Below are 14,602 nucleotides of genomic sequence, written 5' to 3' on the forward strand. Positions count from 1 at the left end.
TCCTCTGTGATGATACAATCAAATGCACATCTTGATAGAACGTGTAGTCTGTAGCAATTTAAATCTCACATTGCTCTTCTACTTTAACTTTACCTGTTATATCTTCACAGCGGCTATGGGTCTTATGGCACCGCCAATCCTGGATATGCACCAATAGCAGAAGGAAATCCAGGTAATCTCGTGATTCCATCTCATCGTCTATGTATTATGTTGAATTATTAGCCTATCTACTAGTTGTATTTGCACCTGATGAATAATAGCCGCTCTCGTGTGAATTCCCACATCATTGTGGGAGTTTCTGAACATTATACAACGTTATAAAATATTTGTTTGTAGACCCGATGCTGTAATGATTCAATGTCAAAATGCCATCTGAAGTGCTCTCTGCTGCTGTGAATGATGACGTCGTGTAATTTCAATTCAAAACAAGTAGATTTATTCGTGGGGGGCTTTGCTCGTCAATTACTCTCTGACGGAAGTTCCTAGGGTGCTATATCTAGAATCGGATGACACTAGAGTTCAAGGTACACACTTTGTTTTGACCAATAGTCGAACTCTAACCTTAATTGCAGAGCTGTTTTCTGGCACTCAGGTCGTTTAGCAACTGTCATAAAAGTGCAATTGTGTGATTTTACAGTAGGTATGAGGTCCTTTGCGGCGTATGCTTCTTTTTATTTTTTTTACACCAAACCCACCACTGGTGTGTGTGGCCAAAGAGCTATATTTTCATGTCATTGGGCCATAGTACCGGCTGGAGTTTTCTAAATAGCATTGGTACTTGGATTGGAACCGGTGCTATGGTCAGATGAGAGGAAAGTAGAGCTCTTTGGCCACGCAAATCAGCGATGAGTCTGGTGTTTAGAAACGGAGGCATATGCAGAAAATTATCACATACCTACTGTAAAATATGGTGGTGGATCTTTGATTTTATGGGGTTATTTTGCTTCCACCTGTCCTGGGGAACTTTACGGTCAACGGCATAATGAACTTTACCACATACCAGGACATTTTAGCCAAAAACCTGGTTGCCTCTTCCAGGAGACTGAAACTAGTCTGGAAGTGGATCTTCCAGCAAGACAATAACCTCAAGCTACATAAAAATCCACAAATATAGGGTAAATTGACCACAAAAATAAATTTTGCAATGGCCATCTCAGTCATGTATCATGGCGCTGGAGAAGATGGCTGACGTTTTACATGCTCCTAACTAACTGTTTTTTTTTTGCATTGTTTGTAACTTATTTTTTTTAACTTATTCTGTACATAATGTTGCTGCTACTGTCTCTTAGGCCCGAAAATAACTTCTGAACATCAGAACAGCGATTACTCACCATGAACTGGCAGAAGCTTTTTTTTCCCTTTTAACAAGCCCGACGTGAAGGACATACTATTTCCCCAAATCCCGTCATGTGCGTGAAAAGAGGACAGAGGTCGTGCTGCCTTATGAGAATTAGTAGGCGATCGAATAAACCCCCACTGCCATACGTTCTACTAGCTAAAATGTAATCATTGGAAAATAAAATCAACAACCTACGAGGAAAATTAAACTATCAACGGGACATTAAAAACTAATATCTTATGCTTCACGGAGTCATGGCTGAACGACGACTTTATCAACATACAGCTGGCTGGTTATACACTGTATCGGCAGGATAGAACAGAGTCGTTTGGTAAGACGAGGGGTGACGGACTATGTATATTTGTAAACAACAGCTGGTGCACAATATCTAAGGAAGCTTATCATGAGATACTCTATCCACCTTGAGAGTTTATCTGTATTTTTCGTAGCGGTCTACATACCATCACATACCAATGCTGGCTCTAAGACCGCACTCAATGAGCTGTATTGCACCATAAGCAAACAGGAAATAGCTCATCCAGAGGCAGCGCTCCTAGTGGCTGGGGACTTTAATGCAGGGAAACTTAAATCTGTTTACCAAATTTCTATCCACATGTTAAATGTGCAACCAGAGGGAAAAAAACCTCTAGACCACCTTTACTCCACACACAGAGACGTGTACAAAGCTCTCCCTCGCCCTCCATTTGGCAAATCTGACCATAATTCTATTCTCCTGATTCCTGCTTACAAGCTAAAATGAAAGCAGGAAGCACCAGTAACTGTCAATAAAAAAAAGTGGTCAGATGAAGCAGATGCTAAGCTACAGGACTGTTTTGCTAGCACATAATGGAATATGTTCCGGGATTCTTCCGATGGCATTGAAGAGTACACCACAGTAGTCACTGGCTTCATCAATAAGTGCATCGATGACGTCGTCCCCACAGTGACTGTACGTACCCCAACCAGAAGCCATTAATTACAGGCAACATCAGCACTGAGGTAAAGGCTAGAGCTGCCACTTTCAAGGAGCGGGACTCTAACCTGGAAATGCCGCTATGCCCTCTGACGAACCATCAAACAGGCAAAGCGCCAATACAGGACTAAGATCGAATCGTATTACACCGGCTCCGACGCTCGTCTTATGTGGCAGGGCTTGCAAAACCTTTACAGACAACAAGGGGAAGTACAGACGAGAGCTGCCCAGTGACACGAGCCTACCAGACAAGCTAAACTACTTCTATGCTCACTTCGAGGCAAATAACATTGAAACATGCATGAGAGCACCAGCTATTCCGGACGACTGTGTGATCACGCTCTCCGCAGCTGATGTGAGTAAGACCTTTAAACAGGTCAATATTCACAAGGCAGCTGGGCCAAATGGATTACTAGGATGTGTACTGCAAGCATGCACTGACCAACTGGCAAGTGTCTTCACTGACTTTTTCAACCTCTCCCTGTCCGAGTCTGTAATACAAACATGTTTTAAGCAGACCACCATAGGTCCCTGTGTCCAAGAACACTAAGGTAACCTGCCTAAATGACTACCGACCCGTGGCACTCACGTCTGTAGCCATGAAGTGCTTTGAAAGGCTGGTCATGGCTCACATCAACACCATTATCCCAGAAACCTTAGACTCACTCCAATTTGCATACTGCCCTAACAGATCATGCAATCTCTATTGCACTCCACACTGCCCTTTCCCACCTGGACAAAAGGAACACCAATGTGAGAATGTTATTCATTGAGCTCAGTGTTCCATCACCATAGTTCCCTCAACTCATCACTAAGCTAAGGACCCTGGGGCTAAACACCTCCCTCTGCAACTGGATCCTGGACTTCCTGACGGGCCGCTAGCAGGTGGTAAGGGTAGGTAACAACACATCCGCCACACTGATCCTCAACACGGGGGCCCCTCAGGGGTGCTTGCTCAATCCCCTCCTTTACTCCAGGAATGACTCCAACACCATCATAAAATCTGCCGATGACACAACAGTGGTAGGGCTGATCACCGACAACGACGAGACAGCCTATAGGGAGGAGGTTAGAGACCTGGCCGTGTGGTGCCAGGACAACAATCTCTCCCTCAACGTGATCAAGACAAAGTAGATGATTGTGGACTACAGGAAAAGGAGGACCGAGCATGCACCCATTCTCATTGACGGGGCTGTAGTGGAGCAGGTTGAGCGCTTCAATTCCCTTGTGTCCACAATGAAATATCATGGTCCAAACAAACAAAGACATTCGTGAATGTAACTGCAATGATGAGATAGATGTTCTTCTTCTTTGTTTTTAGGTCTTGTTATCTAAATGCCATACTGTGTTTAATTGTGTTCGATCTTTCCTATCCATCTTGTCTCAAGTGGACCACAATGGGAAAAAGTCCCAGACTTTGTGTGTTATCCTCAATGATTTTACAAATTTTCAAAGACTCCAGCCACGCTAGTCATAGACTGTTCTCTCTGCTACCAAACAGCAAGCGATACCGTAGCGCCAAATCTAGGTCCAAGAGGCTTCTAAACAGCTTCTACCCCCAAGAAATAAGACCCCTGAACATCTTATCAAATAGCTTCCCAGACTATTTGCATTGCCCCCCCCCCCTCTTTTACACCACTGCTACTCTCTGTTGTCATCTATGCATAGTCACTTTAATAACTCTACCTACATGTACATACTACATCAACTAACCGGTGCCCCCACACATTGACTCTGTACCGGTACCCCCTGTATATAGTCTCGCTATTGTTATTTTACTGCTGCACTTTAATTACTTTTATTTCTTATTTGTATTTTTTAAACTGCATTGTTGGTTAGGGGCCTGTAAGTAAGCATTTCACTACACCTGTTGTATTCGGCGTATGTGACTAATAAGATTTGATTGAGTCTCTGGTCTGAGTTTGGGTCGCTTGAATTCCACAGTCCCTTTTTTAGGACAATGTGAACACAAAGCTCCCCAGGTTAGCGTGTCATTATTCCCGCACCACACACTAGACTACTGCAACACTGTTTCTCCTGCCATAACCCCTCACGTTGGTGTCACAAAAGAGATAAGATGACGATGTGCAGGTTTGTGGGAGAGAGAACCGTGCGCTGTTTTTGGATATTTATTAGCGATTCTCAAGGATGCACATAAATACCAAAATATGTGTGGAGTTTTATACTGACATGATGTTCAGATTATTTGTTCGTAATATGTTATCTATAGGCTGAGAGCTTCATAGCTCTTTATTCAATTGTTGGGTTTGAATAGTGTGAGAAGAAAACATTTGATGAGAATCATGACACACTCTTAAAGGGCAGTATTATATTATTTAATACATCATTATTTAATCTGCAGTTATTATTTAGCTATTTATTCTGTTACTATTAACAAATATTATTGGTATCTTCTGATTACAATTACTATGCCTCATTTAAAAAAAATCTAAATGCTATCTATTAGCTTACAAAATGTAAGTAGGTATATCTAGCTGTCCGATAGCACGTTCAGATGGAATGGCTTGTCCTGCACTTTGTAAAAACCCAGAGTGCATTACGTGAATGTTGAAAAAAGATATTGGTTCCTTTTTAAACACAGCAATGTGAATGCAAAGAGGACTCAGACCACAATATGTGAATTGGCAAAATAATCTAATCAAATCAAATTTTATTTGTCACATACACATGGTTAGCAGATGTTAATGCGAGTGTAGCGAAATGCTTGTGCTTCTAGTTCCGACAATGCAGTAATAACCAACAAGTAATCTAACAATTCCAAAACGACTGTCTTATACACAGTGTAAGGGGATAAAGAATATGTACATAAAGATATATGAATGAGTGATGGTACAGAGCAGCATAGGCAAGATACAGTAGATGGTATCGAGTACAGTATATACATATGAGATGAGTATGTAAACAAAGTGGCTAGTGATACATGTATTACATAAGGATGCAGTAGATGATATAGAGTACAGTATATACATATACATATGAGATGAATAATGTAGGGTATGTAAACATTATATTAGGTAGCATTGTTTAATGTGGCTAGTGATATATTTTACATAATTTCCCATCAATTCCCATTATTAAAGTGGCTGGAGTTGAGTCAGTGTGTTGGCAGCAGCCACTCAATGTTAGTGATGGCTGTTTAACAGTCTGATGGCCTTGAGATAGAAGCTGTTTTTCAGTCTCTCGGTCCCAGCTTTGATGCACCTGTACTGACCTCGCCTTCTGGATGATAGCGGGGTGAACAGGCAGTGGCTCGGGTGGTTGTTGTCCTTGATGATCTTTATGGCCTTCCTGTAACATCGGGTGGTGTAGGTGTCCTGGAGGGCAGGTAGTTTGCCCCCGGTGATGCGTTGTGCAGACCTCACTACCCTCTGGAGAGCCTTACGGTTGTGGGCGGAGCAGTTGCCGTACCAGACGGTGATACAGCCCGCCAGGATGCTCTCGATTGTGCATCTGTAGAAGTTTGTGAGTGCTTTTGGTGACAAGCCGAATTTCTTCAGCCTCCTGAGGTTGAAGAGGCGCTGCTGCGCCTTCTTCACAATGCTGTCTGTGTGAGTGGACCAATTCAGTTTGTCTGTGATGTGTATGCCGAGGAACTTAAAACCTACTACCCTCTCCACTACTGTTCCATCGATGTGGATAGGGGGGTGTTCCCTCTGCTGTTTCCTGAAGTCCACAATCATCTCCTTAGTTTTGTTGACGTTGAGTGTGAGGTTATTTTCCTGACAGCACACTCCGAGGGCCCTCACCTCCTCCTGTAGGCCGTCTCGTCGTTGTTGGTAATCAAGCCTACCACTGTTGTGTCGTCCGCAAACTTGATGATAATTGTCTTTATTCAAAGGCAAGGGCAGTGTCAATACAAAGATAACAGTTATTTTGCAATTTCTTTACCCCGGAGTTCACTTTAAAGAGGACTGAGATCGGTTGTTTTAACGAGGACTATATGTGAAAACACCCATCTCTCCCAATGTGTTCTCCAATCTCATAAAACATTTTAGAAAAAGGCTGTGTCGTTATTGTTGCAAGGGGAAAGTGCTGGAGTATTGAAAATGGGTGTTAAACAAAATCTCTTTCGCTGACCAATTGTGTTAGTATAAAATAATGTGATATCTCACTATTTGAATGATTTATTTATCTTTATCAAGGGTGACAACTATTTTGGAGATGACTATGTTAAATATGTACAATATTGGAAAGTATTTTCAGTGTTAGATTTCAAAACCATCTGGATATAAAGCTATAGAAAAGTAGATATGTATGTGAATTAGTAACCAAAGCAGTAACATAAAAAAAAAAAATATTTCCAAGAGGACCAGGGAGAGGGGGAAAAAAAGTGTACATTTGATAAGAAAGGTCAAGGAACTCACAACACTTGTCTGTAGATCTGTAGCCCATACGGACGAAGTGTAAAGCTATTGAAATTTAGACCTATCACAGAAAATATTTATGTAAAATCAGTTAAATAAATATTACTATGGACAGGGGGAGGTCAAAGACTAAAACTCAAAGGGTTTTAGATGTACACTACTGGTCAAAAGTTTTAGAACACCTACTCATTCAGGAGTTTTTCTGTATTTTTACTATTTTCTACATTGTAGAATAATAGTGAAGACATCAACTATGAAATAACACATGGAATCATGTAGTAACAAAAAAAAGTGATAAACAAATCAAAATATATTTTATGTTTGAGATTCTTCAAAGTAGCCACATTTGCCTTGATGACAGCATTGCACACTCTTGGCATTCTCTCAACCAGCTTCATGAGGTAGTCACCTGGAATGCATTTCAATTAACAGGTGTGCCTTGTTAAAAGTTAATTTGTGTAATTTCTTTCCTTCTTTATGTGTTTGAGCCAGTCAGTTGTGTTGTGACAAGGTAGTGGGGTATACAGAAGATAGCCCTATTTGGTAAAAGACCAAATCCATATTATGGCAAGAACAGCTCAAATAAGCAAAGAGAAACTACTGTCATCATTATTTTAAGACATGAAGGTCAGTCAATGCGGAAAATGTCAAGAACTTTGAAAGTTTCTTCAAGTGCAGTTGCAAAAACCATCAAGCGATATGATGAAACTGGCTCTCATGAGGACCTTTACGGGAATGGAAGACCCAGAATTACCTCTGCTACAGAGGATAAGTTCATTAGAGTTGCCAGCCTCAGAAATTGCAGCCCAAATACATGCTTCACAGAGTTAAAGTAACAGACACATCTCAAAATCAACTTTTCAGAATAGGCTGCGTGCATCAGGCCTTCATGGTCGAATTGCTGCAAAGAAACCAATAGCTATTTTACCAAGAAGGAGAGTGATGGAGTCAGATGACCTGGGAGCTACAATCCACCGATCTCAACCAAATTGAGATGTTTGGGATGAGTCAGACTGCAGAGTGAAGGAAAAAGCAGCCAACGTGCTCAGCATATGTGGGAACTACTTCAAGACTGTTGGAAAAGCATTCCAGGTGAAGCTGGTTGACAGAATGACAAGCGTGTGCAAAGGGTGGCTATTTGAATAATCTAAAATTGTATTTGTTTAAGTTATTTTTTGGGTTACTACATAATTCCATATGTGTTATTTCATAGTTTTGATGTATTCACTATTATTCTACAATGTAGAAAATAGTAAAAATGAAGAAAAACCCTTGAATGAGTAGGTGTAGCCATTTGAAGTAAAAGCTATTGAAAAATGTGATCTGTACGAGAATGAATAACCACAGCTGTAATGGGCAAAATATTTGTAGAAAATCAAAGGGGAGGAATTTTGAAAACATTATCCATCGCACTTGAAACCCATCATACTTGTCCGTAGATCTATAGCTCATGGACAGTGAAATATTCATTTATAATCTGGGAACTTCAAAATGTGAATTCTAATCTGTGTATCATGGATTAGAGACATCAGTGACTTTGCTACAAGTGATTTTAGCTCTATTGGTCATTCAAGTAGGCTACAGTAGGTTGCATACGAGTGAGAAATATTTATTTATTTAACTAGGCAAGTCAGTTAAGAACAAATTCTTATTTACAATGACGGCCTACCTCGGCCAAACCCGGACGATGCTGGGCCAATTGTGCGCTGCCCTATGGGACGTTGACCTATTTGGGTTTTTTTGGGCTCATATTTTTACATATAATTAATAAGTAATAAACAAGATACTTTTTAAATATAAATGTTGTGGGAAAATACTAAATTGGTTTAAGATGTAGTTCATAAAAATACAAATAAATAATCTATAAACACCAGGGATCGGCTGATTGTTCTTTTAACACGGTCCCTTAGGGTGAGTGCTTTACCCACAATTTTTATTTTACCCTTACTTTTCCAGGTATAAAAGGCTCTGCATGGTCAAGCTGACATCTGAAGTGGCCATATAGCATTTACTGTGATGCAGCATCCAGACTAAAGGACCTTCATACTTCTTGCGCTTAGCGGAGCAGAGCTATTGTGAAAGAAGTTGTCAAGGAAGCAAATGTGTCTTCATACAGGACTTTCCACTCTCATCTACCATCATACAATCACGTCAATGCAGAGCTATGTGGAGCTCTCAAAGCCAATTTATGCTTGATCTGAAATGTGGTTGTAGGCTTCATATGGAGGGTGTGATGCAATTACGGAGCCTCAGGAGGCATACAGAGGTCAAATCAAGCTCAGTACTGCATCCCCATGCACTTCTAAAAAAAAATTAACAATGTGGAGAGCTCCATAGCTCTGCATTGACATGATTGGTAGGTGGGGGTGGTACATCCTGTATCAACACAAACTCACTTCCGTTACAACTTCCTTAACAATAGCTCTGCTTTGCTAAGAGCAAAAAGTATGAAAGCCCTGTTGTCTGCGGATGCTGCATCCCAGTAAATGCTGTATGGCCACTTCAGTCTTCGGATTGACCATTCAGAGACTTTTAGCATTGTTACAAAATTTGGGAGGAGGAGCTAAATTTGGCCTCAGAAAGAAATTTCATCATACCCTCTATAGTCTTTATGGAGCCTCCGACCACGTTTTCAGATCAAGCATAAACTGGCTTGTAAATCACATTTTGACAACCGAACAGAAGGGAGAAGAAAATAAGCTGTAACTTGCTCTCGATCACCATCTGATTCTAGATATATCATCCTAGTACCTTGATGAACTAACTCAAGAGTATCAAACCAATATACAAACTGAAAACAAATGTACTGCAGTACATTACGGAATGGGCGCTCCTGCCACACAATTCACTTTTTGACAGCTGAAACCGTAGCTCGGTCTTATAGTTTGAATAAATGTTCTCCCAGGACGAAGTAGACAATCGTTAAATTATCTGCAAATCAATATTTTGAGTATGGACAATACTTTGGAGAGAGGCTAATCAGTCAATGTGCCTTCAAATATGTACAGTGGCAAGAAAAGGTATGTGAACCCTTCTGGAATTATCTGGATTTCTACATAAATTGGTCATAAAATTTGATCTGATCTTCATCTAAATCACAACAGACAAACACAGTCTGCTTAAACTAATAACACACACATACTCATGTATTTTTCGTGTTTATATTGAATACATAATTTAAACATTCACAGTGTAGGTTGGAAAAATAATGTGAACCCCTAGGCTAATGACTTCTCTAAAACCTAATTGGAGTCAGCTAATGTGGAGTCCCATCAATGAGACGAGATTGGAGATGTTAGTTAGAGCTGCCCAGCCCTTCACAAAATGTGAGTTTACTATTCACAAGAAGCATTGTCTGACGTGAACCATGCCTTGAACAAAAGAGATCTCAGAAGACCCAAGATTAAGAAATGTTGACTTGCTTAAAGCTGGAAAGGGTTAGAGAAGTATCTCTCAAAGCCTTGATGTTCATCACGGTAAGACAAATTGTCAATAAATGGAGAAAGTTCAGCGCTGTTGCTACTCTCCCTAGGAGTGGCCGTCCTGCAAAGATCAAATCAAATCACATTTTATTTGTCACATACACATGGTTAGCAGATGTTAATGCGAGTGTAGCGAAATGCTTGTGCTTCTAGTTCCGACAATGCAGTAATAACCAACAAGTAATCTAACTAACAATTCCAAAACTACTGTCTTATACACAGTGTAAGGGGATAAAGAATATGTACATAAAGATATATAGTTTTGTTGACGTTGAGTGTGAGGTTATTTTCCTGACACCACACTCCGAGGGCCCTCACATCCTCCTTGTAGGCCGTCTCGTCGTTGTTGGTAATCAAGCCTACCACTGTTGTGTCGTCCGCAAACTTGATGATTGAGTTGGAGGCGTGCGTGGCCACGCAGTCGTGGGTGAACAGGGAGTACAGGAGAGGGCTCAGAACGCACCCTTGTGGGGCCCCAGTGTTGAGGATCAGCGGGTTGGAGATGTTGTTGCCTACCCTCACCACCTGGGGGCGGCCTGTCAGGAAGTCCAGTACCCAGTTGCACAGGGCGGGGTCGAGACCCAGGGTCTCGAGCTTGATGACGAGCTTGGAGGGTACTATGGTGTTGAATGCCGAGCTGTAGTCGATGAACAGCATTCTCACATAGGTATTCCTCTTGTCCAGCTGGGTTAGGGCAGTGTGGTTGAGATTGCATCGTCTGTGGACCTATTTGGGCGGTAAGCAAATTGGAGTGGGTCTAGGATGTCAGGTAGGGTGGAGGTGATATGGTCCTTGACTAGTCTTTCAAAGCACTTCATGATGACGGAAGTGAGTGCTATGGGGCGGTAGTCGTTTAGCTCAGTTACCTTAGCTTTCTTGGGAACAGGAACAATGGTGGGCCTCTTGAAGCATGTGGGAACAGCAGACTGGTATAGGGATTGATTGAATATGTCCGTAAACACACCGGCCAGCTGGTCTGCGCATGCTCTGAGGGCGCGGCTGGGGATGCCGTCTGGGCCTGCAGCCTTGCGAGGGTTAACATGTTTAAATGTTTTACTCACCTCGGCTGCAGTGAAGGAGAGTCTGCATGTTTTCGTTGCAGGCCGTGTCAGTGGCACTGTATTGTCCTCAAAGCGGGCAAAAAAAGTTATTTAGTCTGCCTGGGAGCAAGACATCCTGGTCCGTGACTGGGCTGGTTTTCTTCTTGTAGCCCGTGATTGACTGTAGACCCTGCCACATACCTCTTGTGCCTGAGCCGTTGAATTGAGATTCTACTTTGTCTCTAAACTGACGCTTAGCTTGTTTGATAGCCTTGCGGAGGGAATAGCTGCACTGTTTGTATTCGGTCATGTTACCAGACACCTTGCCCTGATTAAAAGCAGTGGTTCGCGCTTTCAGTTTCACGCGAATGCTGCCATCAATCCACGGTTTCTGGTTAGGGAATGTTTTAATCGTTGCTATGGGAACGACATCTTCAACGCACATTCTAATGAACTCGCACACCGAATCAGCGTATTCGTCAATGTTGTTATCTGACGCAATACGAAACATATCCCAGTCCACGTGATGGAAGCAGTCTTGGAGTGTGGAATCAGCTTGGTCGGACCAGCGTTGGACAGACCTCAGCGTGGGAGCTTCTTGTTTTAGTTTCTGTCTGTAGGCAGGGATCAGCAAAATGGAGTCGTGGTCAGCTTTTCCGAAAGGAGGGCGGGGCAGGGCCTTATATGCGTCGCGGAAGTTAGAATAACAATGATCCAAGGTTTTTCCAGCCCTGGTTGCGCAATCGATATGTTGATACAATTTAGGGAGTCTTGTTTTCAGATTAGCCTTGTTAAAATCCCCAGCTACAATGAATGCAGCTTCAGGATGTATGGATTCCAGTTTGCAAAGAGTCAAATAAAGTTAGTTCAGAGCCATCGATGTGTCTGCTTGGGGGGAATATATACGGCTGTGATTATAATCGAAGAGAATTCTCTTGGTAGATAATGCGGTCGACATTTGATTGTGAGGAATTCTAAATCAGGTGAACAGAAGGATTTGAGTTCCTGTATGTTTCTGTGATCACACCACGTCTCGTTAGCCATAAGGCATACGCCCCCGCCCCTCTTCTTACCAGAAAGATGTTTGTTTCTGTCGGTGCGATGCGTGGAGAAACCCGCTGGCTGCACCGCCTCCGATAGCGTCTCTCCAGTGAGCCATGTTTCCGTGAAGCAAAGAACGTTAGTCTCTGATGTCCCTCTGGAATGCTACCCTTGCTCGGATTTCATCAACCTTGTTGTCAAGAGACTGGACATTGGCGAGAAGAATGCTAGGGAGTGGTGCACGATGTGCCTGTCTCCGGAGTCTGACCAGAAGACCGCCTCGTTTCCCTCTTTTACGGAGTCGTTTTTTTGGGTCGCCGGCTGGGATCCATTTCGTTATCCTGGTTGAAAGGCAGAACACAGGATCCACTTCGCGAAAATCATATTCTTGGTTGTACTGATGGTGAGTTGACGCTGATCTTATATTCAGTAGTTCTTCTCGACTGTATGTAATGAAACCTAAGATGACCTGGGGTACTAATGTAAGAAATAACACGTAAAAAAACAAAAAACTGCATAGTTTCCTAGGAACACGAAGCGAGGCGGCCATCTCTGTCGGCGCCATGGCAACCAAAGATGACTGCAAGAGCACCGCGCCTAATGCCCAATGAGGTTAAGAAGAATCCTAGAGTGTCAGCTAAAGACTTACAGAAATCTCTGGAACATGCTAACATCTCTGTTGAAGAGTTTACGATACTTAAAACACGTAAGAAGAATGGTGTTCATAGGAGGACACTGAAGAAGCCACTGCTGTCCAGAAAAAACATTGCTATACATCTGACGTTTGTAAAATAGCATCTGGATGTTTCACAGTTCTACTGGCAAAATATGATTTGGACAGATTAAATTGAAGTTGAGTTGCTTGGAGGGAACACAACACTGTGTGGAGAACAAAATGCACAGCACACTAACTTCAAAACCTCTACCTCTAGTATGGTGGTGGGAGCTTCATGGTTTGGTGCTGCATTGCTGCCTCAGGGCCTGGACAGCTTACAATCATCGACAGAAAAATTAATTCCCAAGTCTATCAATACATTTTGCGGAGAATGTAAGGCTATCTGTCCACCAATTGAAGCTCAACAGAAGTTGGGTGATGCAACAGGACAACGACCTAAAACACAGAAGTAAATCAACAGAATGGCTTCAACAGAAGAAGGCTTCAACAGAAGAAAATACGCCTTCTGGAGTGGCCCAGTCAGAGTCCTGATCTCAACCTGATTGAGATGCTGTGGCATGACATCAAGAGAGCAGAAGTTGGGTGATGCAACAGGACAACGACCTAAAACACAGAAGTAAATCAACAGAATGGCTTCAACAGAAGAAGGCTTCAACAGAAGAAAATACGCCTTCTGGAGTGGCCCAGTCAGAGTCCTGATCTCAACCTGATTGAGATGCTGTGGCATGACATCAAGAGAGCAGTTCACACCAGACATCCCAAGAATATTGCTGAACTGAAACAGTTTTGTAAATAGGAATGGTTCAAAATTCCTCCTGACCATTGTGCAGGTCTGATCCGCAACTACAGAAAACGTTTGGTTGAGATTATTGCTGCCAAAGGAGGGTCAATCAGTTATTAATTCCAAGGGTTCACATACTTTTCCCACCCTGCACTGTGAATGTTTACACGGTGTGTTCAATAAAGACATGAAAACATATAATTGTTTGTGTGTTATTAGTTTAAGCAGACTGTTTGTCTATTGTTGTGATTTAGATGAAGATCAGATCAAATTGTATGACCAATTCATGCAGAAGTACAGGTAATTCCTAAGGGTTCACATACTTTTTCTTGCCACTGTATGTAGGTTACCTTTTCAACTGTGTCTGAGTGTCACCTAGGAAACAGGTAACAATGTTGTGATGTTCTAAATTTTATTTTGTAGCAACCAATACGTTTGTATGAGGTCGACAACAACTAGGTTTTTCCCCCACCTTTATGCTCTGTCAATGCGGATCAGGGGTCAATTTGATGTTTAGTTCACTAGTCTGGCATGGGGCCACACCAGTAGATATTTTAAGTGGGGTTTTATCATTATTTTAAGCAGCGCTTGACTTCGGCTGTAGCTGTCTGGAACGCCATACCGGCGCTTCTAATTTTTGGAGAATTGAGTGCCAGCTCCTCTATAAAAAGAAAGTAGCCTATAGCTATACACACCGAGGCAAACAAAACTTGATTAAGGCGGGGTCTTCATTGAACAGAAATGGAGAGTGGGCATTCATTTCCTGATTCCGATTTGTTCATGTTTATTTGCCTTTAGTCTGTGAATCTGTGAGTGACAGTAGACTTGTCGAGATTGCGCAGATTGAAAATGTCCCAGCTTGAATGGCATGGTGCGCTGTTTCAA

The 14,602-nt window shown here is 42.1% G+C and overlaps 1 protein-coding gene across 1 annotated transcript in view; it reads left to right on the forward strand.

The window, feature by feature from the left end:
* Positions 1-14,602, forward strand: part of ssuh2rs1 (ssu-2 homolog, related sequence 1) — a 33,411-nt gene that overhangs the window by 512 nt on the left and 18,297 nt on the right. Inside the window, exon 2 of the mRNA XM_021566854.2 lies at positions 111-172. Within this exon, the coding sequence (XP_021422529.2) occupies positions 111-172 (62 nt within the window). The remainder of the gene's footprint in view (positions 1-110; positions 173-14,602) is intronic.

This window comes from Oncorhynchus mykiss, chromosome 16 (assembly GCF_013265735.2).
Source record: "Oncorhynchus mykiss isolate Arlee chromosome 16, USDA_OmykA_1.1, whole genome shotgun sequence".
NCBI classification, from domain to species: domain Eukaryota; kingdom Metazoa; phylum Chordata; class Actinopteri; order Salmoniformes; family Salmonidae; genus Oncorhynchus; species Oncorhynchus mykiss.